Source organism: Gordionus sp. m RMFG-2023, chromosome 3 (assembly GCF_954871325.1).
Source record: "Gordionus sp. m RMFG-2023 chromosome 3, tfGorSpeb1-WG-v2, whole genome shotgun sequence".
Taxonomy (NCBI): Eukaryota; Metazoa; Nematomorpha; class Gordioida; order Chordodea; family Parachordodidae; genus Gordionus; species Gordionus sp. m RMFG-2023.
The window spans coordinates 47,156,230-47,183,406 of NC_088777.1; the positions used below are offsets into that span (position 1 = coordinate 47,156,230).

Here is a 27,177-nt window from a genome sequence, read left to right on the forward strand (position 1 = left end):
ATTAATTTTAAATTATTATCTAAATTTGAAATTTTAATTTTCCTTGGGGGAATTTTTTAAATTTGGTGATTTCTTTTCAAATTAAATATTTTTATATTATCAACATTATATATCAATTAATACCAAGTTTATTGTTTTTTCTTTAAATACTTATTTTATTAAAGATTAGGCTATTTATCTGTTAAATAAGATATCTTAAAATCACACATAATTATTCTTGGCTAAACAAGTTTATATATATAAGTTATTAATAAGCTTTTATAATAATACTTGCTAATAATTTAGGAAAAAATTAAATCAATATACTATTAATAACTAACATCTAATAGAAATCAAGTACTTTTTACATTCATTTTTATATATGGTTTATTTTTTATCTCATAACTTGGATCATAGAATTTAAATGACAATAAATAAAATGGTCAGCAATATTTTAATGATATGATAATTTTTTATTTATAAACATATTCTTTTTTAAATTCAGAATTCTAATATTCATTTAAGTCATTATAAATTATTTATTATTAAAATAATATTTTTAACATTTGAAGAAAGAGAGATCGCCAGAAAACATCTTTGTAAAACTTGGAACTTGATACAAAGTCTAAATAATCAGAATTTTGAAATTCTAAATACTATGCCTACGTGTTCGCATTCGAAAGATAATTTAGATGATGATTTTGAAGATTTATTAAAGTCGCATAAAAGTCTTAATAAGAATAATTCTCGGGGCATAGAAAATTATAATAAATGTATAGAAATAGAATATATAATTCGGTCATTTGATAATATAGAGAGATTAGAAAAAGATACTAATCTTTTTAATTATTGGGAAAATGTAAAGAATAGTATGCCAGAACTTTATAAGTTAGCTATAAATGTGCTAGCAGTTCCAGCTATGCAGGTATCCGTAGAAAGAGCATTTTCTAGCCTTAAGTTTATAGTCTCTGCGCAGAGAACTAAATTAAATCCTGAAATATTAGAAAAAAATTTTTAGTCATCCGTTCTAATTTTCTTTTTAAACATAAATAGTATACCTTTTATTATATTTATGCGTTATTTTATTCATCATTGTATTTACGCATGTTTGTTTTTATCTTATTTATTTATAAAATAAAAAAAATTTGTCTAATTTATATTTACTAAGTTTAATAAAAAAAATCTATTAGATTATCATGGTTAAATTAAATAAGAAATTATAAATTGAAAAGATTTTTCTCTAAAATTAATATATACATGGTTAATGATTAATTTTTTTCTAAAACAAATTTATAAAAACCGGAACAAACCGAAATGAACCGTTATAAATTATAAACCGAACCGATATAGATTTTTTTTTAAAAACCGAAATGGAACAAAACCTTTATAAAATTTTAAACTAAAAACCGAAACAAACCGAACCTTTATGCTTACCGGTTCGAAACCCTGTTTCTAATAAGGAGATTATATATTTATTATAGATAATTTTGAGATTTATTGGCAATAATGTTATTATCAAAAAACTTGCATTAGTTTATTATTTGATGAAAAATAAAATTTACTCGTTAAGTATTAAACTGATTCAGTAAAACGCGACCGGTTCTAAAGTTTACTTTCTGTAGTTTACGGTTTTAAGACCCGTTAGTATGAGACAATCCCAAAAAATTACTCTAGCCTTAAGACGCTTTCTCAATAGAAAAAATTTTCCCTAAATATTATTATATTCAACACATTCAAGAATATTGGGTTTCATTGAAAATATTCTTTTTAAAGACTTAGATATCCTTTTTGACAAAGCAGAAATTTATTTTTGTATTTCGTTTCGGTTTTCCCACTGGAAAACTAGGACTTATATTAAATTTTATACACTTGAAACTTTTCTATTTTTGCATTATTTATTTATTCTTTATTAAATTTGTTTTTAAATTAAAACAATGTGATAACTTTTTTATAACTATAAGAATTCTTAATCACATAAAATTCCTTTTTATGTTACTATCATACAATATTTATCTATGTAAAAATTATAATTAATTTTATTTTTTTAAAGGCAAATATTTTTTTAAAAAATGATGATAAAAAAAATATTGATTTATATAAAAGAATAATAAAATAAGAAATAATATTTTTTATATATATATATAAATTATTAATATATAGTGGTTGTTTTAAATATATATAACAATTTATAAATTTTCTTTTTTTTTGTAAACTTGTTAAGTTTTCGGAGTCTTTCTTTTATAAATTTATAAATATCATTACCTTACTTTTACCTTGGAATAAAATATTATATTTATAATAATATTAAATATAATGATTATAATGTCCAGATAATATGTTACAAATTATATTTGTAAAAATAAATATTAATACTATTTTTATATAAATGACAAAAAAAAAAGACAAAATTTTTATTTAAAAGCAAAATATCATCAAACCTTCCTACCTAGTATATATATATTATATGATGTGAAAATATAATTTTTTCTTTCTCTCCGTAAATACATCGTAAATCTATATACGCAGAACATAGGCAAAATCATCTTATTAATTAAAAATTCGTATAATTCACTGATAAGGAATTAACCGGAAAAATGGGATTCCGTGAAAACGATTCGAAATTACTAGCAGCAAAAAAATCAATATTCAGGAGAGAGAGTCATTCATCCTTGATCTCAACCAAATTCAAGTAATAATCTATTATCATGCCATACTCTATATATTGAGTATTTTGTGTATAAAGGTGTAGCAAAGTAGCAATTAGACCAAAGAAAGGGGGAGGTGGTGGTTAAGCTTTTGGAATTAATTAAAAGAATTTAAAATAAATTCACCTAGCAAAATAATTAGATTAGAACTTAGGGTAATATTGTTAGGAAATCGGATAATTTTAAAAGGGTTAGGCTGGTAAAAATGGTTAAAAATATGCGAAAATGGTTCACATAGCTATATTTATTTGGAAACAAAAATGAAATAAAATTCAAAAGAAATAAATTGGTGATATATAATTTAGGGGAAAATTAAATTTACCTTTATCGATTTTTAAAAACTTTTAACTTCGACGTTAACATGAAAATGTGACACGAAACTTTTTTTCTAAAGTAATAGGTTGTAGCTTTTTCGGAGAGGCTTTATAATGCGAATGTAGATTTATATTGGAAGTTTCCACTTTTATTCCGGGTATTAAGTTTGTCTAGCAGCCAATAGCATTTGGATTTATCATTTTATAAGATCAATTCTTTGGATAAAATATCTTAAGCGTTTTATTTTAAACTAAGATAAACCCATTGAAGTTAATAATGACCTAATAATGATTTATTCATTAAAATTCATTAAAAAGTGCACACAATATCGAAATTTTTCCATTGAATTTAGAGAAAAATAAAAGGCACATTTAAAGGAAATGTCTGTCATTGGTGTCTACTACAGCCAAATGACATAGACTACAGTTACGGACTTTAATGTAAATGCGTTTGATAAACGAATCAGCAGTCAATATAATTATTAATTCATTGAACGAACCAAAGATTGTTTTTTTAATAGAATCTTTGATCTAAGGTCTAGATTTCCTTTTTGTAACTTAACACTGAAAAATTATTGAGTCTATATTTATAAATTCTGGCTTTTTTAACATTTTCAGCTAATTGATTCTCTTGAGAAGCGATGCGTTATAAATATAGGTCATGCTATACGAATATATGTTATGTGCATAATATACAACAAAATACCCTATCCAATATTTTAAAATGAAACATTACAAATAAATAAATAAGGTCGTATAATATTCCAGGAACTATAGTATTAATTTGGGGTATAACAATGATGTTGATCACGTCTCCCGTATACGCTCATATCAGGTTAACTTATCCTCCTGCCAGATCGTATCAATTCGATTTTTTAGATAACGTTAGAACATCTGGCCCATGTGGAATCCCTACAAGTTAGCAACATTTAAAATGATTCCTTTTCTTGCTTCCTTCCTTTCCAATTTTGTTAAAATATTTATCTTTTTAGGGTCATCAAATTATTTCTCTCTAAAAAAAAAAATTAATCAATTTTTAAAGAATAAAAGATCGAATTGCAATGATAAACTTTAATATAATTTATAGGTGAAATAATTTAAACACATTGAATTAATAGAAATATTAGAAGGAAAAAAATTAAATTAAGGATATTGAATAACAAAAAAGTTAATTTATTATATAAAATTATACTATATATTATAACACTTATTTTTATTATAATGTAAATATTAATATTTTTCTAAAATAAAAAAACATTTTTCTTTTCAATTTTATATTTATAAATTCCCAGATTATAATAATTGTGTTGGATTTACAAGATTTTTTTTTTAAATTGTCGTCTACATGTAAGGATTTTGAATTGATTATCTTATATTACTTTTTTACACTTTTTGAAAATAGTATATTAACATTCTTAAAATTAAATGAGTCGGGGATTGTTTTTAATTATTATTGACTTTTAGTGTATTATCAACTAGAAAGAAAGAAAGAAAGAAAGAAAGAAAGAAAGAAAGAAAGAAAGAAAGAAAGAAAGAAAGAAAGAAAGAAAGAAAGAAAGAAAGAAAGAAAGAAAGAAAGAAAGTTTATATATATATATCGTCAATTTTTTTTAATTTCCTAAGGGTCTAGGGTAACTTTAATGATTGCCTCATTAGTATCTCTTCGCACCCACTCCTACACCCCGATAAGACGATGATATATATTACTAATGTTGTTAAACGGCTCGATTTGAGTCGATTTTTAAAAACGGCTAACTAAAAACATTTTTAGCCAGAAATATTTGCCTAAGCCTCGAGATTCTCGTTAATAGGTGCTGGTCAAATCTTTGCGCAATCTTTGGGCAAAATCTTAAGGTTTGCATAATATTTTTCTGGATAAAATATTGAAGCCGTTCTTAAAGATCGACTCAAAACGAGCCGTTTAACAACACTAGATATTACCTTTTCCCCATTAAGTAAAAAGAAGGAAATCAAATCAAAATCCCTTTAGAAAGAAAGATATTTTTTTTAGGCTACGAATAAAGCTGCTTTTTTTAATAAAAGAAAAAGTAGAAAGAATTTAAGAAGAAAATCTATATTGAAATAATAGATTGCGCCAAAAAAGGGGAATTTTATTTTTCAAAATAAATTGACCAAAACTTAATTTTACAACCCCGGGTCCTGAGAATAATATTTTTTTAAATACAGAATCTGAACCGAGTCGGTTATCTCGCTAGAGTCTTCATATAGTGATTGAACTTACTCAAAAGCGGTTCATTGACTGGTTTGCGCATCTATTAGCGAAATCTCGAGGTTTAGGCGATATTTTTTTGGCTAAAATAGTGATTTAGAGAACCGTTTAAAACCCCAAGTCTTAAGATTTGGCGAACAGATGTCCTAAACTTTCTACCATCTATGAGCAAACAAAATCACCAGTCTGGCAAAATACTATTTTGGTTATAATCTTAATTGGGTCGTTTTTTCAAAAATCGACCCGAATAGGCTTTTTGGCAACATTAAATTTTAGTTATATATCTACTAATCAAGATTTATTAGGCGCTTTTTAATAGTTAGTTATTAATTATCACAGTGTTGACCAGATTTGATGGAAAACATTTCCATATTTTTTAATTTATTTGAAAATAAAATTATTTGACTTGCAAAAAATTGTTGTTAATAAACGGCACGTTTTGAGCCGATTTTTAAAAACGGCTAACTCAATAATAGCCAGAAAAATATTGCCTAAGTCTCTAGATTTAACGAATAGATATCCAAACCCTTGTTCCTTCTACAAACAAAATCTTCAGGCTTGCGTAATATTATTCTAGATGAAATATTGAGTGTTTTTAAAAATAGGCTCAAAACGGGCCGTTTAACAACGCTACATATTTATATAATTCTTATCAATTTTTACAAGTTAAATAAATTTTATTTACAAACGAATTGAAAATTATGGAAATGTTTTGAATTAAATCTTCACAAACACTGTTAATAATGGAAAAAAAATAATTGAATTTTTATTTAAAAAAACGACTCCTTTACCTATTTTTTTTGTTAAAATATATTATCGCCAAACCACATAAAGATAAACAAGTCTTCTTAATTTTAATAATTAAAAATCAAATTATGTGTTCTTTACTTGACTCTTTTATTTTTTAATTTTTCGCGTAAAATATTCATATCATAAATATAAATTTCATTATTATTTCAACTAGTTTTTGATAATATTTTAAAAAAGTAAGTTATATAAAATATTAGTAGTGATTGGTAAACAAACATCATTTCAACAAATTGAATATTTAATAAGCATATTCTCTACACATCCCAATGAGCTGGGGAAAAATAAATATTACTCAAAGAATGACTAATAAAAGTTGTATACTAAAAAAATAAAAGATTTAGATAAATGTATTAAGAAGAATGAAAAAATGAATCACTCCAGGTTAATTGGTTATTTATATTTTTCCTGTCAATTCTATAAAATGAATATATATCGCCGAAGACTCTTAATTGATGGCGAAGGTAAAAATTATAAGTTTGTTTTTTCTGTGCGAATAACGGCGTGGACTTAATCCCTGGTGGGAATTATTAGACTTGGACTCTAGAAGTCGATACAGTGGTACCCAGACAAAAGGAAGGCTAATTGGACCAGGTTCTAGGCTGATATATGATTAAATTTCATTTCTAAATGTTACAAAGAATGTGGATTAAATTTCCACTTATTAAAAGTGATGTGCCATCTATGTACCAAAATCTTCAGACTTGCATAATATTATTCTGGATAAAATATTAAGTCAACAGCTTTTGAAAATGGGCTCAAATTCCGCTTAACAACCCTATCCAAAAATATTCTAATAAGCCTTTACAGTCTCAGGGGGACTCAAAAATTTTTATTTTCAAATGATCTGAATTCTTTTTTTAGCTAATATTTTTGAAAATTGATCGATTTTTAAGCTAATAATCTCAAAATGCACCTTTTTTTATATATTCATTTTTAAAAGGGGCCTAAGCCCCTATATTCTCCCCCCCCTAATGACATTGAGTAGAGTATATCTACCCTATTATAAATTCTAGACAATTTATGTCATTAATGTTTTGTGTATTTTTAATACCAAAAATCGATATAAAAATTACCATAAATTAGCATTAGTTTCAAAATTTCACCCATAATTTGAAATTGGTTTTTTTTAAACTTTATACATGCTGGAACAAATTTTTCGTTCAAATAAGAATTTGATCAAATTTAAAAATAGCCTTCAATTAATGATTTATAATTAAAAGTTCCTAATCGAATCCCCATAAACATATCTCAATATGATGCACTTATATATATTTATATCTAGTGTTGTTAAACGACCCAATTTGGGTCGATTTTTAAAATCGTCCGATTAAGGTTTGCCAAAATTATATTCTGTAAGCCTCGAAATTTGGCCAAATCAAAACCTTTCTGCGACCTAGGAGAAATATCTAGGCTTATATAATATTATTTTAGCTAAAATCTTAATCTGGCGTTTTTATAAAATCCAATCGGGCGGCGACACTATTTATATAATAATAAATATCTGAGTGTATAATAACTTATTAAAGAATTTAATGAATTGGTTCTTAATAAATATAAATGAAGATGACCGTATTATTTTTAAAAAATTTGACAATTTCAAAAAGCCAACTTTTATTTACATAGTTTTTAAACCTGACCTTGAGAAAACCTAAGTTTTTTTAAAACCACTTGAAGGTGGGCCTTGAAAATTGAAAAGAAGAAAAATTAGACGATTTAGAAAATAAGGATATTACATATCCAAACTCTCATTATTTACGATGCCCAACTCTAAGCGCTCTCTCCATATATTAATTTTTTTACTTGTAATTACCTTAATTGTTAAATAAATTCTAAAATACTAATAAGTAATAATTATAAAATCATTATTTCTTACTTATTAATTTCATTAAATGAAATATATTTTCTTAATGCAATTGATAAAATAAAATATAAAATAGAGTAATATAAGGTTTGTAAAAAATGCTTTCAGAAGATTAAAATTTAAAAAATAAACGGATAACAGCTTCCAATAGTTATATAACATAAGTGCAAAATAAAAATATTAAGTTTAAGACACCACCTTAAAAATTTTTTTTTTTAAAGTTAACAAAAATCTCAGTTATATTAAATTAAAATTAGACATATTTTTTTAAAAATATTTTATAAATGTTATTATTTAATTTTTTTTGACTAACTAGAGAAGTTAGATTAAGATTATAATAAAACTTTAGCAATATAAAGTTTGTAGGCTATAAATGACTAATTTTGTTTGTTTTTTTTAACAGATGAGTAAATTTAAAATAAGGTCAAATTGGCCTTAATTTATATTAATAACGTTTATAAATTTATGGAATATTTATCACTTTTTATAAAATAATTATCTGAAAAACAAATTTATTAATTCGTCAGTTACTAATTCATGCAAGTCTATAAGATTTGAAAGATTATTTTTGGGACAAATTTGGAAGGTTACTCTAAACAAATAAACGTTAAAGATCGTTATAAAAAAAATTTTTTATACAATGAGGAAAAGTTATTTCCTGAAGATATCAGAAAATTAAAATTCTTGAAAAAGAGAAAGAAAAGTAATTTAAAATAATTTATGTCTTATAATTAATAAATATTATAGTATATTGATTGATGAAATATATCTTTTCCAAAATGATTTTAATCCATTTACCTAAAAAGTAACTACATAAGTAACGCAAAATATATCGCCAGCATCTATGGCACTAGTTTTTATTATTTTGATCTTAGGTCTAAATATCACACCGAGCTTATAAAAAACAGAGTTTTCAAGGAAAGGGTTAGGTGTAGTCATAATAATTTGTATATATATCTCTCATAAAAATCTCTAGTATATATATCCTTGATGCCTTTCTAAGAAGAATGATATGTCTTCTTTCTGTTAGGCTTATATCTTCTTTATCCAACTTCGCAATATCATAAGGATGAAAGGATAAATTTTGTTTCACATAATCTATTAATTGTAAAGAGACTTTAATTTTTATTATATATAATATCTGAATTTTTTAGATTACAGTTTACGCATTTTGAAAGATCCTATTCAGTTAAATATTTCGTAATGCTCCATAATTTGAAACCCGTTTGCTCACTTGTATATAAAAATTTTTTAAAAAAATTTTGTTTTATTTATTCATTTAATAAATTTTTCTCAAGATTTTGTATTTTTTTTTAAAAAAAAAATTTACACCTATACTTGATATTACTTTTATGATTACGAACTAGATTAATCAATAATTTTATATAAATAAATACAAAACAAATTTTAAATTTTGACAAGAAGTTTAATTTTCCTTTTTTTTGCAGGGAAGTTTTAAAATAAAATATATACTTTATTATTAAATGAAGTAGGATAGATAAATTTATATTCCTCAAGGCGCTCTGGCAATTGATCAATTCGATATCATAAATTGGGAAGGGTATGGGATGGGGTAGGAAGGGAAGTAAATAAAATTGAAGATTATACATTATTTAAAAACATTGAATTATTTATATTTTTTTTTTATAAATTCAATAAATTCGATATATTTAAAACAAAATAATCCCTTTTTAAAATATTATACAAAAATAAAATTAAGGTTAATATAATTTATTTTTTTAATATTTTATTTAAATAAGGAGATAATGATTTGAATTTTTAAGTTATGAATTTATTATATTTTATAGATTTTTTTCTCCTATTTTTTCATGAATTTTTTTTTCTCTCTAAGAGAAAGAAGACCTTCCCTGCCTATTTATAAATAAATATAATATATTTTTCTTAATTATCATTTTGGCAGTAACCTACATAAAATTAATGTTAATTATAATTATAATTATCCTAAAAAAGGGAATAATTTTTTTTATTTTTTAAATTATGTTTTATTGATTTAATTTTAAGATATTAAAATAGATTATGAATAATTTTGCCGTAAAAATTTTTTTTTACAGGCTTTTATGATTCCATTCTAACCATATATATTTATGTTCTCTCTAATCTTTCTTTAAAAAAACACCTAAGTAATACTTTAAATAACAGAGCATGTCTTGATTAGGGTTATAGGTAGGGCCCTCAAAAATGGGTGGGGGAGAGGGGGGGAGTAATTAATTTTTAAAATCTCAGGGAGTGTTCTCAGTAAAATTTATAATTAAATAATTCTATATATTATACACTAGGGGATCTAAGCATTGGGTCATGAGGGTAGCGTACAGGAATTTTAACCTTCCAAAAAATTGTTGATGGCCACTTATGATAGTATATTATCCCAAAATTTTTTTCTCCCAACTAGATGGGAATGAAAGGCTATGCTGTTCTTACAACATATATGGTAATACGTTTAAATATGAGATATTTAATTCCCTTCTATGATAAAAACTCTTGAACAATGATTTATTATTTATATTGCTACCAGTGGTCTGCAAATGGAAATTTTTTTAGGCCCTTTCCCAACTCAGTGGGAATTTAGCTTTAACCCGGCCCAGAAATTTTTTTTTTAAATACAAGGCTTAAACCAAAATATAAGTTGTTGACCCTATTTATAATCTTGGTTAGTGTTTAAATTAAACACACTATACCCTATGGATTATTACTTCATTGAAATTTAAAATTCATCAAATATAGATATAAAAAATTTTTTACCCCGCCGTGCCCCTTATTCTTTGCCCAACCCTAACCAAAAAACTGGAGCCCACTTATTACCATACTTCTAAAAACGGTGTCTAATTTTATCTTCCTGTAAAAAAAACTATAGAAAAAGATAAATAATTCTAGCCCGAACAGAACCTTAGTTATATTTTTTTTTATGATACAATTTGTAAGTGCAAGTTACTTTAAAAAAGTAACTTGAACGACACAAGATTTAAGGTAAGATATTTAAATTGTGCCCTTGAGTTCTCGGATAATTGGTTTTTTTTTAAAATTATCTTAAATTTCGATAACCCCCCCGATACAAAATTTCTCATTATATAAATTTGAATAAACGGTTATAACTTTATCATTCTATTTCTATCTCTTGAGGGAGAGAATACAAGTATACCATAAGAAATATTCTAGTAAATTTCTAAATAATTTTTTAATGGCATGATGTTCTCCACCTACCTCTTTAACTCGCATCTTAAAAAATATATAAATTCTATTTAGAAATAGGTCCTACCACAAATATTTTACCCGGTTCAACTTTCGATATAACATGGCACTTGGGTTACCCGCATAAAGTAAATATTTCTCTAACTTTCGATTTTAATAAGGTTTGGTAGATATGAAACTTAAATAACAGTTATAATATTAATATATTTTGAATGTCATTAATATACAAAAATCTATTTTGAATTATAGGATAATAATCTAGTTAAATAGTAAACGAAAATTGAAACTTAGAAATAACTGTAATCTAAATAAAATAAGTTCTTCAGTTCTCACAAATTTATGGATATTTTAAGTAAGCATATTTTTTTTACTAGAAAGAAAGAAAGAAAGTTACTAATTAATAGTTATCTGTTGCGATTAAATTAATGGAAATTGTCAAGGGTTTTTGAAGCCTTAATTTTTTTTAGGTTTAATATAGGGTTAAATAAACGGTAGATTCCTAGATAAGCTGCAAATTTTGCAGGTAAAAATCATTTATTAATTGGAATAACAGAAAATAATGTTCAATCGGTAAGGGGAAATATTAATTGTTATTTATAAATTTTGGGATATAATTATTTTTATTTGTAATAAACAAGGGTGGATTTAGGATCGAATTGATAAATTCTAAAGATGAAGTGATCATGGTCTTAGCTCCTAACTCATCAAATATAACTTTTGCAGAAACCGGAGATGCTACGTAAATATACCTTTTATTGATTTTTTTGCGTTGTTATAATATTGATTATCCGTGGCATATAACTCAAATTATATTTTGCTTTATTTAATAAAAGATGTTGGTTAGACGTAGACTTTTATTTAATTTATATATGGGATGTTTAAATTTACTTTCACCGCTAAGGATAATTTTTATATTATACATACAATCAGCTAACATATAGAGGGTCAGTAAAAATACAGGTGGAATGATAGAATTACTGGGTGTGGAGGGTGAGAAGAGAGATGAGAAAGATAGATGAGACCCTTTTTTAAAAATTATATTTTCCATACTTCCGACAATTTTACATAACAACACAACTGTTAGAAAGATAAAATATAATTAAGGGATATGGAAAAATTTATTCTAGTCTAAAAACTAATTTAATATATTTTTTATATTGGACATTTTACAAGTGTCCAAAAACAACAAGTGACCATTCCTTCCATTTTAACATGCGAAAATTGTTTTATTCGTTTGCTCCGACAAGCTAAAGAATGGTCGGCTGGCTCAAATGGATATCTATTTTGGAGTTGCGCTGATGTTAATATTATGCCAGGTTGAAAAATAACTATATTTTTTTTCTTTTTATGATCATTACCGGTTTTTGGCATCTAAATTTTAAAATAATATTAACTCTGATACGACCTAAAAGACTTACCAATATGTTACTTAGTCTAACATTAAACGCGAATATTTCAATACTGTTTGTAGTAGGACTAAAAAAAATTTTTTTTTCCTAGTTATAATGTATATATATAACATCTTGTGAAGATTTAAAATCAGTAATTAAGTTAAATTTAAAATGATAATTATTAGGTTGCTATAGACATTATCAAATTAGGAAATATCTAAAATCTACGTTGCCATTTAGTTAAAACATATGTTATAATTAGTGCTGTAAACATTACTTCAAGAAAGAAACGCGTTACTCATTATACGTTTCGAATAAAAGGAACGCTTACCGTTACTTAAAACTTACTAAATACTATATGTAAATGCATTTTTCTGATATGATTACACCTCTATTTTTATTTATACTAGAATTTTCACAACAAACAAAATAAAATACGTATAAAAGTATAAATTATAAACGAAAAAAAATAAAATAATATACACATATGTAAGAATTAAAAATACATATATATTATTTTAAAAAATTATCTAATGGGCATGCACCCATGTTTTGAAATCTCATTTGACCACCAAAATTCCAATTTTTTCGTCTGATATTGAAGCTTTTGGCAGCTATCCCAGTATTGTGGCAAATTTTCCTACATAGTATTTTTTTAGAAATTTTAGGAATGCGTCCACAAAATTATCAAGAGTGATGCTAATTAAAGAGTTAATATATATACAGATTTCCATGTGCCAATCACATGATCGACTGGTATAGGATTGGAGTATAGGTCACGATCAGGTGTTTCTGGACCATGGTCCTCAAGATCGATCTAGATCATGATCCTAGATTAACAAAGAGTCCAGGATCAGTGTTTTTCTTCTTTGACGCACTTATGGCTTTTCATATTGCAAAATAAAAATAAAAATGAAATAAACAAAAAAAAAATTATAATTAAAGGCGAATCAAGGAAAAATAATTCCCCGGAAAAAAAAATCCCCGTTTTTTAAAGATATTAAAAATTACAAAATAAAATAAAATAGGAGAAAAAAAAAATTCCCTATAAATATATCCACGAAATAAAAATCCTCAAATAAAATATTTGAAAATTTTGAGAAAATCAATCCAGGAAAAATTATTTTCTGAGAATTATTATTGTGGAATTTTTTTTTCCCTGGAAATTATTTCCCGCTTATCTTTTTTAAGCATACATTGAATTGATTCGATATTAATAAGAATAACAAACTTGACTCTAAATTATACAACAAAAATGTAATGAATTACAAAAAAAATGAAGAACTTTTGATGGTTGATCTGAATTAAATGATGGCCTAAAATTGTTTAAAAAAATTCAAAAAAATAAAATTTTAAGCAACGTTTTGCGTTACCTTTACTCAAAAAAAAAAAGAAAAACGCGTTTATGAAATAAGTAACGAATAGCGCTCTTTTCTTCAACAAAAAGGTAACGCCATTAGTAACGGCGTTATTTTTACCGACGTTACTTTACACCATATTATTATTCGTTCCTTTTATCTGTTATGGTCGTTAGATTTTACAAATAATTTGGCGTTTCTCTTAATTTTATATAAAAAAAAATTTAGGCCTTGCCTTTAATTTATAATAAATATAAAAATTCTTATACTTATTAGGATTGGATCCCTGCAAACCAAATGGAGTTTCCAGATATGGCAATTGCGAATGCAACAAAAATTTTATGGGAATATTTTGCGAAAATCAGAGTAATTAATTGAAACAGAATTGTGGCTTTATATGCTTAATCGGCTATTACGCCAAAACTACCATTTTTTTTTGTTGGAATTGTATTTCACTATCTATAAAAACCGAATAAAGATCGAAAGATAATTCATATTCGATTCGTTTAAGAATCAAACAATTTACTATTCGATTAGTTTATTTATAAAAAGTAAATTAATCGATTAGAAATACGATATGATCCATTATTCAATTCGTTTTTTGAATAAGCCGGCTGAATGTGTACAGTAAGTAACGCGACATCTAAGAATTTAAGATAATTTTGCAAAGATTTCGCTAATTTTTTTCTCTTTCATTTTTGTAAAATTATTATTATCAATTTTAAAGTTAACCTAAAATTTCACGGCAGAATTGTGTGAAATTAGTAAGATTCCAGCTAAATTAAGTTTTTCATAATAAACAAAATATGACTTAAATATTAGTCATGGCCGCTCCTAAGCCCGGTTGAGAAAGGAGGTTTGCGTTAGACTGGTAGTAGGAAGTGAAAACCCTTACTGCCAAAAAATGACAAATCTTATATTTATTTCATCTAGACTCTTCGTTTCGACTTACTATTCATCATAAGTGTGGTCCGAAAGGAGGGGGCAAGGGGAAATTCTCCCCTTCAAAAATTTGCCTGTTTGTAAATAAAAATATTCCCCTCCCCGCACACCTCCATGAATGACTTCAATTAATATTTTAAATGCATTATAAAATATATTTATAAAATTAAAGATGATTGCGATACAGACGCGGATTGTAATAACAATGGTAAATGTATCGACATAAATGCCACCACGTTCCCCACCAAAGTTTGTTTTTGTAAATGGGGATTCTTGGATAAGGATTGTTCTAGAAGTAGCAACTATATTTTATATATTTTATAACGAAAAATCTCGAAAATAATAATTATATTGATAGAGTTTATACTAATATTTCAACTGAGTTTTCTAAAAAAATTCTATAAAAATAGTGGAGTCACTCTGAAAAGGGTCATATATTCACGTGAATGGGTTTTTTTTAAGTTTTAATCATTTATATTTAGTACTATGCCAAAGTTGGTGAAGTATTGTGATACATTTTCATATTTTAAAGACACCGTTTTTAACACTGTATATTATACTGTACATACATAATTTTTAACAAAGAATCATCGATAGACTCGTGGGATTTTGATCCGATCTTGTATAACGTTAGAGATCTTGCAACACAACCCGGAAGTGAATACAAATTATATTGGAGAATTTTAAACGAGAGCAATGAAATCGAAATGGTGCTACAAGCTAATTCTACCAATTGGTTAGGGATTGGATGGAGGCCCAACAGTTATATATTTTTTATTATAATTTTTAGTAACTATTCATCTCTTAAAAATGGATTTTATTATTTCGGGTGTTTTATTTAGAGATGTTTTAGAAAGTAACTTATTATTGTTTATGTATGAATTATTTACACTTTATATTCAATTTTTTAAAGATTTAAGATCAAAATGCCAACATTATCCTATAAATCTTGAAAGAGGTGGTAATCCCATATACCCCAAACTTATAAATTATCCCGCTTATGATATACCAGTTAGCGAAAATCGACCATCGAGCGAACCAAATAAGAATAGGCCACTCCCTGAAATAGCTAAATTAGGGGAGGACGAACAATTGCTGGAAACTAGATTTCCGTTGACGCCATTACGCGAGGGAGAAGAAGTCCCTGCAGACAAAAATATAACTTTAAGAAATACACCTCTATCTGAAGGTGAACCTTCAATCAGTGAACCAATTCCAAAAATTGGAAATAATATCGTGCCAAAAAGTGAGATCGCTGCAACGAAAAATTTACCGACTTCTGAAGGCAAACCGCTTCCAGAGGGAGAACTAGTTTCAACTAAAATGTCCGAGCGTAATAAAGCGTCGATCGGTGAGCCTATACCTAAACCCGAAGGTGAAGCAACGGCAAAGACACATCTCTTACCCCTTAACACACCAAAATTGGAGCCCCCTCAATCAGAAACAGTAAGGGCCGCTATACAGAACGATAAAGACATTCGTAAAAATTTTAACACCATTCCCAAGTCATTCACCATAATAAATTCGACCAATAACACTCTATATTTAATTCCGTCTCATAGAAAAAAAAGACAGCTAAGTGACACGAGTACGACATTATCATTCGTTACATTTCCGACCACTCTCATCAGCGCATTTATAACTTCCTCTTCCTTGACTATGGGTCCGAATAAAAAGGTTTTGGATATAGCGCGCATTATGACTGCTATAAAATCGAAAGATCCAGTCGGTGATAAAAACCTAGGAACGGTTCCTATTTCTGAGAGTATTAATAATGGAAATAATATATTGAGGGCAAATAATAAGAGAACTACCCCTAAACAAATCAATTCGAAATATTATTTTTTATTCACTACGGTGAATAATACGCGAGTGAAAATAATAACGACACCACCGCCTCTAATTAACACGAGTGGAATTCCCATTCCCCTATCGGAAGGTGACAGTGATAATTTGCAGAAATTTAATTTTGGATCAGCTAACGTTACAGCCTACACTAATAAACAAACGTCCGATTTAATAGTGCTAACTAAATTAAATTCCGCCATTCCTTCATCCGAGACCTCTCCCGCTGTATCAGTGGCGGAAGTAATTCCAAAGGCGGAGGCTAAGCCAGAAACTATTAGTGAACCGATTAATAAAAATGCACCCGGTATATCAGTGGCAGAAGTAATTCCAAAGGCGGAAGCTAAGCCAGAAACTATTAGTGAACCGATTAGTGAAAAGGCCATCCCGCAATCTGAAAGTATCTTATCTAAAACTCCACCTGTAAAGAATATTCCAGTGTCCGAGGAAGATCTCGATAATATCGCTACTAGTAAATTCGAATCTTTTAAAATTTAGTTTATTCCTGACTTCGACTTTCATAATTCAATTTATTTCAAATTAATAGATTAATTTTAGATATATCTACAAATATTTATATACATGTTCAAAATTTGGTTATTTTGAAAGTAAATTATGGTATCAGTATGATTAACTACTTTTATAAGAAATTATTTTGTTAATGCAATTACAGAATATTGGTTTGACAATTATTTCCTAATGAAAATTTATGGCTCATATTTTATTTTTCTAATTTTATTTACAGAGGGTAATCCAATTCACCCTATGGATTGCATGGATATGGTTATAGGTATGGCGCGAGATTATTATTTTAGAATAGATGATTATTATTCTAGAGACAGGTCCACACCTATGCTAGACACCGTATTTGGTGGAAGAAATGATATTACAGGAGCTATGGGTTACGAAAAAGATGGGCAAACAACCATATTATTTCGCAAAAAATTGAAATGTTTGAGTTTAATATAGTATCTTAATCATGGATAAAGATTGGTTGGGCTAAATCTAACTCATTTTTTTAAGACTTTAATTATGTTGTTTAAACTGTAAAGTTTGAAAAAGTTTTAAAAAAAATTAACTATTCTTGCTTAAAATGATAACAAAAGTAAAAAGAATTTAATAAAAATAACCAATATACACTATTTAGCCTCTGACTTAGCCGATCACAGTATCATAGACGACCTTATGCACGTATCCTGGGCTAAAGGTCAAAATATAAAGGCTCCTTATCACAACCCTCATTCAGGAATTGAGCAGGTTTTTATAATTATATTTATAAATAAATTGATCATTTAAATAATATATATATATATTATATATTTTAATAAAGTCATAATTTTTATTTAGCTATATGACAATGTAAATAAAACTTTATTTCCAAATTAATTTAATATAATATAATATTCAAAAATAAAATAATATTCTTTTAGAATAAATTAGTCTCTAGTAATTAAAGTCAATAAAAAACTATAGAAAGTGTTGATGTTGGTATCTAATGCCGGGATATGGGTGTTGGAATATGTAAATTACTTGGAATTAAATTAGAGAAAAAAGAAGTAATATTCAAAAGAAGTAATATTCAAATCGATTATTTAACAGAAAAACGAAACGATTTATTAGAATATTTGAGTAAAGACTATGCAAATGAAAAGTATATATAATCGGGAATATTTTACTTAATAAAATGATCATGATTTTAAGAACTTAATTTTTAATTTTAATTTTTTTTATATTATTTTAATTTCTTATTTTAATTATGATTATGTAATCAGTATTTATATTAATTAATAAATTCTCTTAACCATTAAAATTTTACATTGGTGTTGGAGAGAGGAGGCGACAGGGCAATTACAACAATTTAGTCTAATTAACTCTGAAAAGAAATTCTAAATAAATGGGGAAGGAGATGTATGAAATGACTATCGACACTAAGACAAAGAATGAGAGCAATAAAACAATGGTATCAATATTAATGGTCGTAATTCGGAAAAGAATATAATTAGTCGTTTAAAATATTTGTCGTAAGAGATCTTAAGACGAAGTTGATATAGTGACAAGCGACTAGGTAGAACAAGTGGTCTGCAATCGTTAATCGTTGACAAATTATCGCCATTGCTTATCAAAACTTTAGTATAAGATACAAAACTGATGATCTAAGAAACAAAAATTCGTGAAAATGGCAGATCAAGCATCGCACATCGTTGATCGAGATAAAGCAATGATCATTAGTTACAAAAGAACGTTAGAAACAAGCAAAAGACCAAATTAATTTATCAGGAGATTTTAAGACGTAGTATAGATAATCGTTGAATAGCAATCGTGTATCGTTTAAAAGCATGCGTTAATCAAGTTGTCAGTGCTAAAAGATCATAGACAAGAAACAAAAATATTGGTATTTCGCAGGATGTGGGGTCTAATCTAAGTGTAAGGGTGTTGTAATATGTAAATTACTTGGAATTTATTTAGAGAAAAAAGAAGTAATATTCAAATCGATTGTTTAACAGAAAAACGAAACGATTTATTAGATTATTTGAGTAAAGACGATGCAAATGAATAGGAAAGTATTATAATCGGGAATATTTTACTTAAGAAAATGATCATGATTTTACGAACTTAATTTTTATTTCTTTTAATTTTAATTTTTTATATTATTTTAATTTCTTATTTTAGTTATGATTATGTATTAGTATTTATATTAATAATTATACTATTTATTTTATTCTCTAAATTCTCTCAACCACTACATTTGTTGGCCGAAACATTATGTTCTATGGACTATTCAGTCTAAATAACTTTTCAAAACTTTTACAATGGGGATAGAAATGGACTTAAAATCTCTCAATTTTTAATAGTGGTTTTACATGGCCGCCAATTTTACATAATTCTTTTATTATTCAATATAAAGATTTGGCCTGTTCTTCCCCATGAAAAATTTTAAGGCGTAGAAATAAATTTATATTATTAAATAAATTTAGGGTAGCGCAAATGATAAAATGTTTTATCGCGACGATGAACTTAAATATCACGGCACTAATGGAAATCAAAGAGGGTCGCAAACGTTCAATTTTTATGGTAATAATTTTTTTTAAACATATTATAATGAATGATTTAGCTAAATATGAGGAATTTTTTTTTTGGGGGGGGGGGGGGATTTATTACGATCCATTTACCCAATTCCCCACCCCCTAAATTCTCTATGATATAAATAAATTTATATAATTTTTTTTTAAAAAAAAACTAACTTGAATAAAACAACCGATAAAATTGTGAATTTTTTTTAAAAAAAATAATAAGACGCAACTAAAAATAAATAAAATCAAAGCGTCCTAGGCGTTTTTTTCTGAAAAGTACGCGGTATTCAGATTTAAGTACAAAAAATTAAGAGGAGCGATGATGCAGCATATTGAGAAAAATATTTTACTACAAGTTATATTCAAAACTTAAGAAGTTTTATGGTTAAGGTAGGGTTAGGGTTATTTCGTTTTTTTTTCTATATCGAAAAATTGAAAAAGAAAACATGTCCTAAAAAGATATTTTCTTTATATTTGAAATTGAAAAAAAAATATTTGAAGGCTTACTACCTAGTTTGTCTTATTTCTTTTTAAAATTCTGAATAGCAGTCGGAAATAGTGATTTTTAGACTAAAAAAAATAGAATTGGTATTTATATATATATTTTTTGCTATTTTATTAGGACCATGTCCAAAATCATTTTTTAAAAAAATTCGAACAAAGTTTTAAAATTTTAAAATGTCAAATTTTTGAAATTCTCTAGAATTATATTTTAGACATTTTATTTTTCTATATTAAAAAAAGGAGTTTATTTCTTCTTTTTTTGATAAAGTTTCAAAAGTTTGCCAATCAAATTTTTTGATATTTTGGACACAGCATCCATAATAAAACTTTTATATTTACAAAGGTTTTTTAAAATTATTTTCAATTAAAATCGAAATGTTCAAGGCCGAACAATATTTTTTTATAAATTATCTGACTTTGAAAATAATTTATCATTTAATTTTTCGCCATAAATTTATTATTATACAACTCAAAAATCTTAAATATACCTTTAAAATCTTTTTAAATATATAATATGCGCACTCCACCCCCAATTTAGATAAACTTCCATCGATAAAAAGCCCAACTTCCGTCATATTACCTAGTCATGTCCCATTAAACGGGTCCTCTTCATCGAGTCTAAACGCCAGTAGTAATATCAATAAATGCGATATAACGGAATGGAAATATCCCAAAGATTGTGTAGAGGATGAATGCGTATACAAGGCCACTTGGATTTACGAACCGGAAACGGATAAAATAGCGTTCACCATTAAATCCAAAGCCTCCATCACAAAATGGACAGGTATTGGATTTTCCAAGGGCCGTGTAATGCCTAACTCTGACGTTATATTCGGCTGGGTCACTGCTGAAGGAAAAGTCGTTGTGTTTGACGGGTTTCTTTTAAAATTAATTAATTTTTCATGATAAAAAAACGCAAATATTGGTAATGTGTTAACAAGGCATTTTTTTATTGGTCAATATTTAAAAATGGCTTCCAATGTTTCTGAAGAGGCGGGCTACTTGGCAAATAATTTTAAATCCAAACACAGAAGTTGTGATATATTAATAGGTAGGGTTATTTTAATTCAAGAATAGTTATATTTCTATTTTAAATGGTTTAAATCATTTTTATTTTAAACGAATTTTCTTAGATGGGCTGAAGGAAAAAGAGAACCTATCAAAGATGTTCAGCAAGATTTAAGTGACATAGAAGGCGGATACGCTAATAATACAATCACATTGAAATTCAAACGTAAAAGAAACACGGGAGATTTGATTCATGATATTCAATTTACGGATTCACAATGCAATTATATCTTTTTCCCATATTCTGCTGGTGAATGGTAAAAAAAATTTTTTATATTAAAATAATTACATCCTCCTTCCTTGAAGGAAGGAAGGAAGGAAGGAAGGAAGGAAGGAAGGAAGGAAGGAAGGAAGGGGTTCATTTAACCACGTATTACCGGGAATTTAAAATGTGATCATTCAAATATAATCTTTGAATTTCAAATAAAAAGGTTTTCTTTTCAAAGGTAAAGTCAAGAATATAGGAAATGAATGAATGCTTGAGTGGTCCACCATATTAATTTCGAGTGATTAATCAAATCTATTGATTTTATAAAAGGGGCGCCTAGAGAAAAAAAATAGAATAAATATCTAAAAATAAAAATAAATATTATTGAAGGAAAGAAGATAACGCTATTACAAAACACGAAAGTAACCCCTTTGTCACTGCGGAACCAATTTGCGTTAGAAATTGCCTCAGTAGTCTCAGTAATAACAAAAATAAATATATAAACTTGATAATAAAAAATCTTTGTAAAGATATTTAAGAAGATTAATTTTAAACCCTACAAACATAGGTCAAGCCCGACCGAGGTCTGACCTGACGGGCTTGAACCTAATTAAAGATTTGACAGAGTCGGGGCTAACAAAAAAAATCTCCTTTTTTTTCTAGCTTTTTGTAATATATAACTTTTTATAGCCTAAATGACATTCCGCGAACCTATTCAATTGTCACGAAATGACTTTTTAGTTTTAAATAATATTTTTTTTCTGAGCATTACATTTTATTCGTTTGTATTCTTACGTGGAATTTTTTTAAAAATAAAATTTATATTAGTATTTAATTTATCTATAAATAAATTCTTTAAATTGCCTATTCATTTGCCCCAATATATATATAGTTTCTTTATAATCATTATCTATAAATTTAAAAAAATATATAATTAGTATAAATCAACTTATGCACGTTTAAATAAAAATTTAAACTCTTTGAAAACTTTATCTATACAATTTGGATTGTTTGTTAGCTTCTCTCTGAATCGTGAATTGCTGTACGTCTACTAAGCTGTTCTTTGTTATATATTGAAACTAAATTATAATTACCATAAATTTAGAAATTAACTTTTTTAAAAAAATATATTTAAATTATAAAATTTTATTATTGGAATAAGTGAGGAGACATTTGCGCTGCTGAACAGGAGCCCAATTAAAGTTATATGTATAAAATATAAATATTTTGCATTGATGGGTAATAATAACTCTGAAGTGTGCCAAACTATAGAGGCTCGCTATAATATATATATTATTTTAAAGTTTAACTTAAAGTCCTCTTATATAAATTTTATGATTACAACTCCCCTCCCCCCACCCCATAGATAAAACCGACACACCTAATCTAGTCACCACGACAAATAACCTAAGCGACAAGACAGGGGCGGCTTTTAACATGTCTTTCATATCGCCGATGGATTGGAACGAAAACTTAGTCGACCCTAGAAATCCTGATTATCAACTTTTAGCCAATCGAATACGTGTGAACGTAATTAAAACTTCCTCTGTTTTTTTTTAAAAAAATAAATTGAAATTAAATATGAAAATAGTATTTAAGCTTACGATTTTATAATTATCAAATTTAATAAGATATTTAAATCGAGATTTCTAAAAAATCTCCACCAATAGTAGGACCCGTTTTGGCGCGATTTAATAGCTGAACGATTTTAGAATTTTTTTTTAATATTAAAATCAATGGCTTATTATCATAAATATTTGATCCCATAAAATCGATCAGCTGTTAAATCATATTGAATCGTAATCCTTTTATGAATCCAGCCTTAATTGAAGTTTTTATACACATATCATACAATTTACTCCTCACTGGCATATTTTGTATATTTCACCGCCAATTTGCGTGAACCGTGAATATAAGGGTAAATGAGACCAGGTGTTTTGCTTGTAAGTTAGGAAAAAATTTATTTTATTTTTATTAAAACCTCATCTTATATTCATTAAGCTTATTTATTATTACAAATATAAAATATACGAGTAAAACTATAAATAAATTTATTTGAAATCACGAGAAGATTTAAATTCCTCAATTTTAAATCATTTTAACCGAGGTCGATTTGTTTTTTTAAATTGAAAAGGAAAAAAAAATTGACAATTTTGCCGTCAAACTTTTGACGACAACTCTTAATTTATATATATATATATAGATATTTCCTTATAAATTCTTTAAATAAAATTAAATGCGCAAATGTTATGTGTATATGTATTATATGACAAGAGAAAAATACATATAGAAAACACTATAATTCTAACTACCGAGAAGGGTAGATTACTTTGCACCGATGACATATAATAATACCTAAACTTATATGATATCATAATAATCATTTTAAAACGTCGTTGGATGCGAATCAGCTGGGAACCACGTGATATGCCATTTTGGTATAGGATCCATAAATACTTCAATTTGAATTTGGTCTGCAAAATACATATTTTCTTGTGAAATTATGAGGCAGGACATCATTTTACTTCGCTCACATTAAAAAAAATATATTTATATATGTTGTGCCTATCCAAAATGGCGTCTTAATGGCGTCCTCAGCTGTTTTTCATTGATAAACACTTTTGATGAATGCATCAGTTTAGCTATTGTTATATGTCATTGCTCTGCTGGAATAGATTTCCCGAAAAATCAGATTCTTCTATAATTTTAATCGCTCTAGTATACACACAGAAGGATTTTTCGTGCAAGGTTATATTTCAGGAAAACCCGAAATAATAATTTTTTTTATTAAAGCATTATAATATGAACTTTATTTTTGGAATAAATAACAGGTCAGAGATTCTCTGAAGCAAATACCGGAATTTCGAGATTTTCAAGTGACCAAATTAAGGTAAAATAGATTTTTTTTTTTTTTAAAAAAAAATTAATAAAATACCTATTATTATTGTTTTTATTCATGCTTCTCAATTTCTAGTAAGAGGTTAGCTATTTAAAACAGTGGCTTCGTCTAGGAAGGGGTAAAAGCTTAATATCCACTCTTTTAAATCCCGAAATAATAGAAAGTGCTAATATGTGCTAATAAGTCTTATATTTTGGCAAGGTCAGGTCTTTTCAATAAATTTAAATGTATTTTTTTTACATAATGATTACTATTCTTTGATAAATTTTTAGGATATCCGATATCTTTATATCGGTAATTTATACATACATATATATATATATATATATAAAACCATATAATCTCATATATAAAATTTTGCTTCTAAAAGATTAAAAACATAAAGCAAAATAAAGGGAAAGAGGTCCAATAACTATGTTTTACTTATTTTCACAACTATTACTATATATAATGCAGTAAAGGTAGCATTATGGTGGACTCCAAATTCGCGATACTTGGCGATAACCCAGAAACTGCCAAAAAAATTAAAGAAACTTTGATAATGTCAGCTTCAAAGGGAAGGATAGGTGATATTGAAGTAGCTCCAAGCTCACTCAATTTTAATTCTATAGGTAAGAAAAAATTTCAATATATTATATTTTTTAAAAAATAAATATTATTTGAAAGATTAGTGTGTATATTCTAGAGTGACCGAACCCGAATCCCCTCCCCTTTTGGAAAAATACCTTATGCCTATATGTGATTGAATACAAGAAATTTATATTCTATCTTATTTTATTTTACCGAAGGGGAATTCTGTGTCTAATAATAATTTTAACCAAATTACCTATTGAAATAATTATTATATTAATTGTATATAAATCTAACCCCTCCCCCCACCCTATTATAAATATAAATTAATTCTATTTAAAAAAAAATTAAATAACACTACATAAAAGGTTGCTATGCCCAAGAAAATTTTTACAACTCGGGTGACAAATTTTACCTTTCCAACCCTGCTTACGATGTATGCCACAGTTGTGTTTGTCAAACAAATCAAAGCTCCACCTGCGAGAGAGCTCCATGTCCGAGCCCTATGGATATCATCAGATCCTTAAATCCACCATCATCTACATTCGATGATATATCTAATAATAAAAACCCTAACTCAGCGCCGAGCACTGGAATATCCTCAAGTAAGTTTATCATACGGGGTTGTCTTATATCTCTCTTCATATTCAAACTCCTTTTTTAGGCCTTGAAAAAATGTTTTATTTTCTAATAAAATATCCATCATTTCAAATTAGAAATATTAGGATTTAAACTGCTGTTTGGTAAATAATAATGAGCCCTTTTGCTACAATCTTCTTTTAATTACAAAGATTTTATAAAAGTGATATATATGATTAATAATCAAGTCCTATACCAATCTACTTTCATTTATTTTTTTACATTAAATTATGTTTTTTATTATCCAAAATTATATTAAAAACCTACAATTTATTTCTGAGCATATAAATCAGTATTAAATTCACATTTCAAAATATGTTATAGATATTATTTTTTTTATTAAAAATTTTTCCCAAGAGTCATATATTATTATTTGTATAAATAGATATAAAATATACACATAATTTTAAGCACTATTAAAAACCTACAATTTATTTCTGAGTATATACATTAGTATTAAATTCACATTTCAAAATATGTTATAGATATTATTTTTTTTATTAAAAATTTTTTCCAAGAGTCATATATATTATTATTTGTATAAATAGATATAATATATACACATAATTAAGCACTATATTATATTTCGAGATCGCGTATATTTTTTTTTTGAATATAGTTAACTATTGTAAGGTGGACTATTTATTTTTTATAAAATATTAAAGTATGAATGAAAAAGATATAAATATATATTTTTTTAAAGAAATTTAAGCTTAAAAAGATCTTTAAAAAATTTTACTTGTAAATAATTTGTAATGGTTAAATGATTTTAATTTCTTTTTATATAATAACTTAACTTTAATCTAGGAAGGGGTCCGTTTAAAAATAAATTGTAATAGAGATAATACAGTAAAACTAGTTGAAATAGCAAACTAAATCTCAAGTTCCAGGAACTAATTTAGTGAAAATAAAATTAGTCGCTGAGCGGATTCAGTTATAACGACATTTTACTGCTGTTAGAATTTTTTTTAAAACTCAATATAATTAAGTATTTTTCTTTACAAAATTATTTTTATCTAACGATAAAAAAAATAAATGTCAAGTTTAACATCTAAAGTTCCTTCAAAATTCATACTTTAATATTTTATAAATTTCGGACACCCTTTTTCTTTAGAGAATATCTTTAAAACAAAAATTGTCACTTTTACTGATTATAATAAATTTATGGACATAAATATAGTATTTGCTGTTTATATTATGATGATTTATTATTATACAGAGTAGTCTATATTTACATTCCTATTTATAGTTATAAAATAAATAAAATATATTGATATAAAATATAGTTTTTAATAAATTTTGAAATTTAGGATGTTTTAAAGAAATATTCTTTAAAAATAATAATAGTTTTTAACATGCATTAGTTATAATGTTGAAACTATAGTATATAATATAAATATAAAATCCAATGATAGTGTTGTTAAAAGACTCGATTGATTTTTTTTTAAATGGATAATTAAGATTTTAATCAAAACAATATTATGTGCCTCGAGATTTGTCAGGCTTACATAATACTTATTGGCTAAACATAATCGGGCCGTTTTCAAAATTTTGAAGTCAATTAATGAATTTAGAA

At 26.4% G+C, this 27,177-nt stretch overlaps 1 protein-coding gene across 2 annotated transcripts; it reads left to right on the top strand.

Moving 5' to 3' along the window:
• Positions 1 to 2,395: 2,395 nt before the first annotated feature.
• Positions 2,396 to 25,660, top strand: LOC135927195 (uncharacterized). Of its 2 annotated transcripts, XM_065463149.1 has the most exons (19): positions 2,396 to 2,668; positions 3,750 to 3,916; positions 11,161 to 11,234; positions 11,745 to 11,845; positions 12,280 to 12,422; positions 14,132 to 14,221; positions 14,970 to 15,092; positions 15,383 to 15,559; positions 15,711 to 17,114; positions 17,388 to 17,594; positions 17,790 to 17,899; positions 19,618 to 19,714; positions 20,756 to 21,092; positions 21,351 to 21,542; positions 21,884 to 21,972; positions 22,860 to 23,023; positions 24,325 to 24,383; positions 24,849 to 25,003; positions 25,331 to 25,660. In XM_065463149.1, exons 1-19 carry the CDS (start codon positions 2,574 to 2,576, stop codon positions 25,624 to 25,626), a joined length of 4,080 nt encoding a protein of 1,359 aa, XP_065319221.1. In that variant the 5' UTR covers positions 2,396 to 2,573; the 3' UTR covers positions 25,627 to 25,660. The 2 variants fall into 2 exon arrangements, with proteins under 2 accessions (XP_065319221.1, XP_065319222.1); XM_065463150.1 differs by lacking the exons at positions 2,396 to 2,668; positions 3,750 to 3,916 and adding an exon at positions 8,655 to 8,704.
• The last annotated feature ends 1,517 nt before the right edge of the window (positions 25,661 to 27,177 follow it).

Excerpts from the sequence above, each read along its gene's own strand:
- LOC135927195 (XM_065463149.1), top strand. The coding sequence starts at position 2,574 with ATGGGATTCCGTGAAAACGATTCGAAATTACTAGCAGCAAAAAAATCA. Across the intron at positions 2,669-3,749 it reads TTGATCTCAACCAAATTCAA|GTCGTATAATATTCCAGGAA; the intron begins GTAATAATCTAT and ends TAAATAAATAAG. Across the intron at positions 21,973-22,859 it reads AAATTGCCTCAGTAGTCTCA|ATAAAACCGACACACCTAAT; the intron begins GTAATAACAAAA and ends CCCACCCCATAG.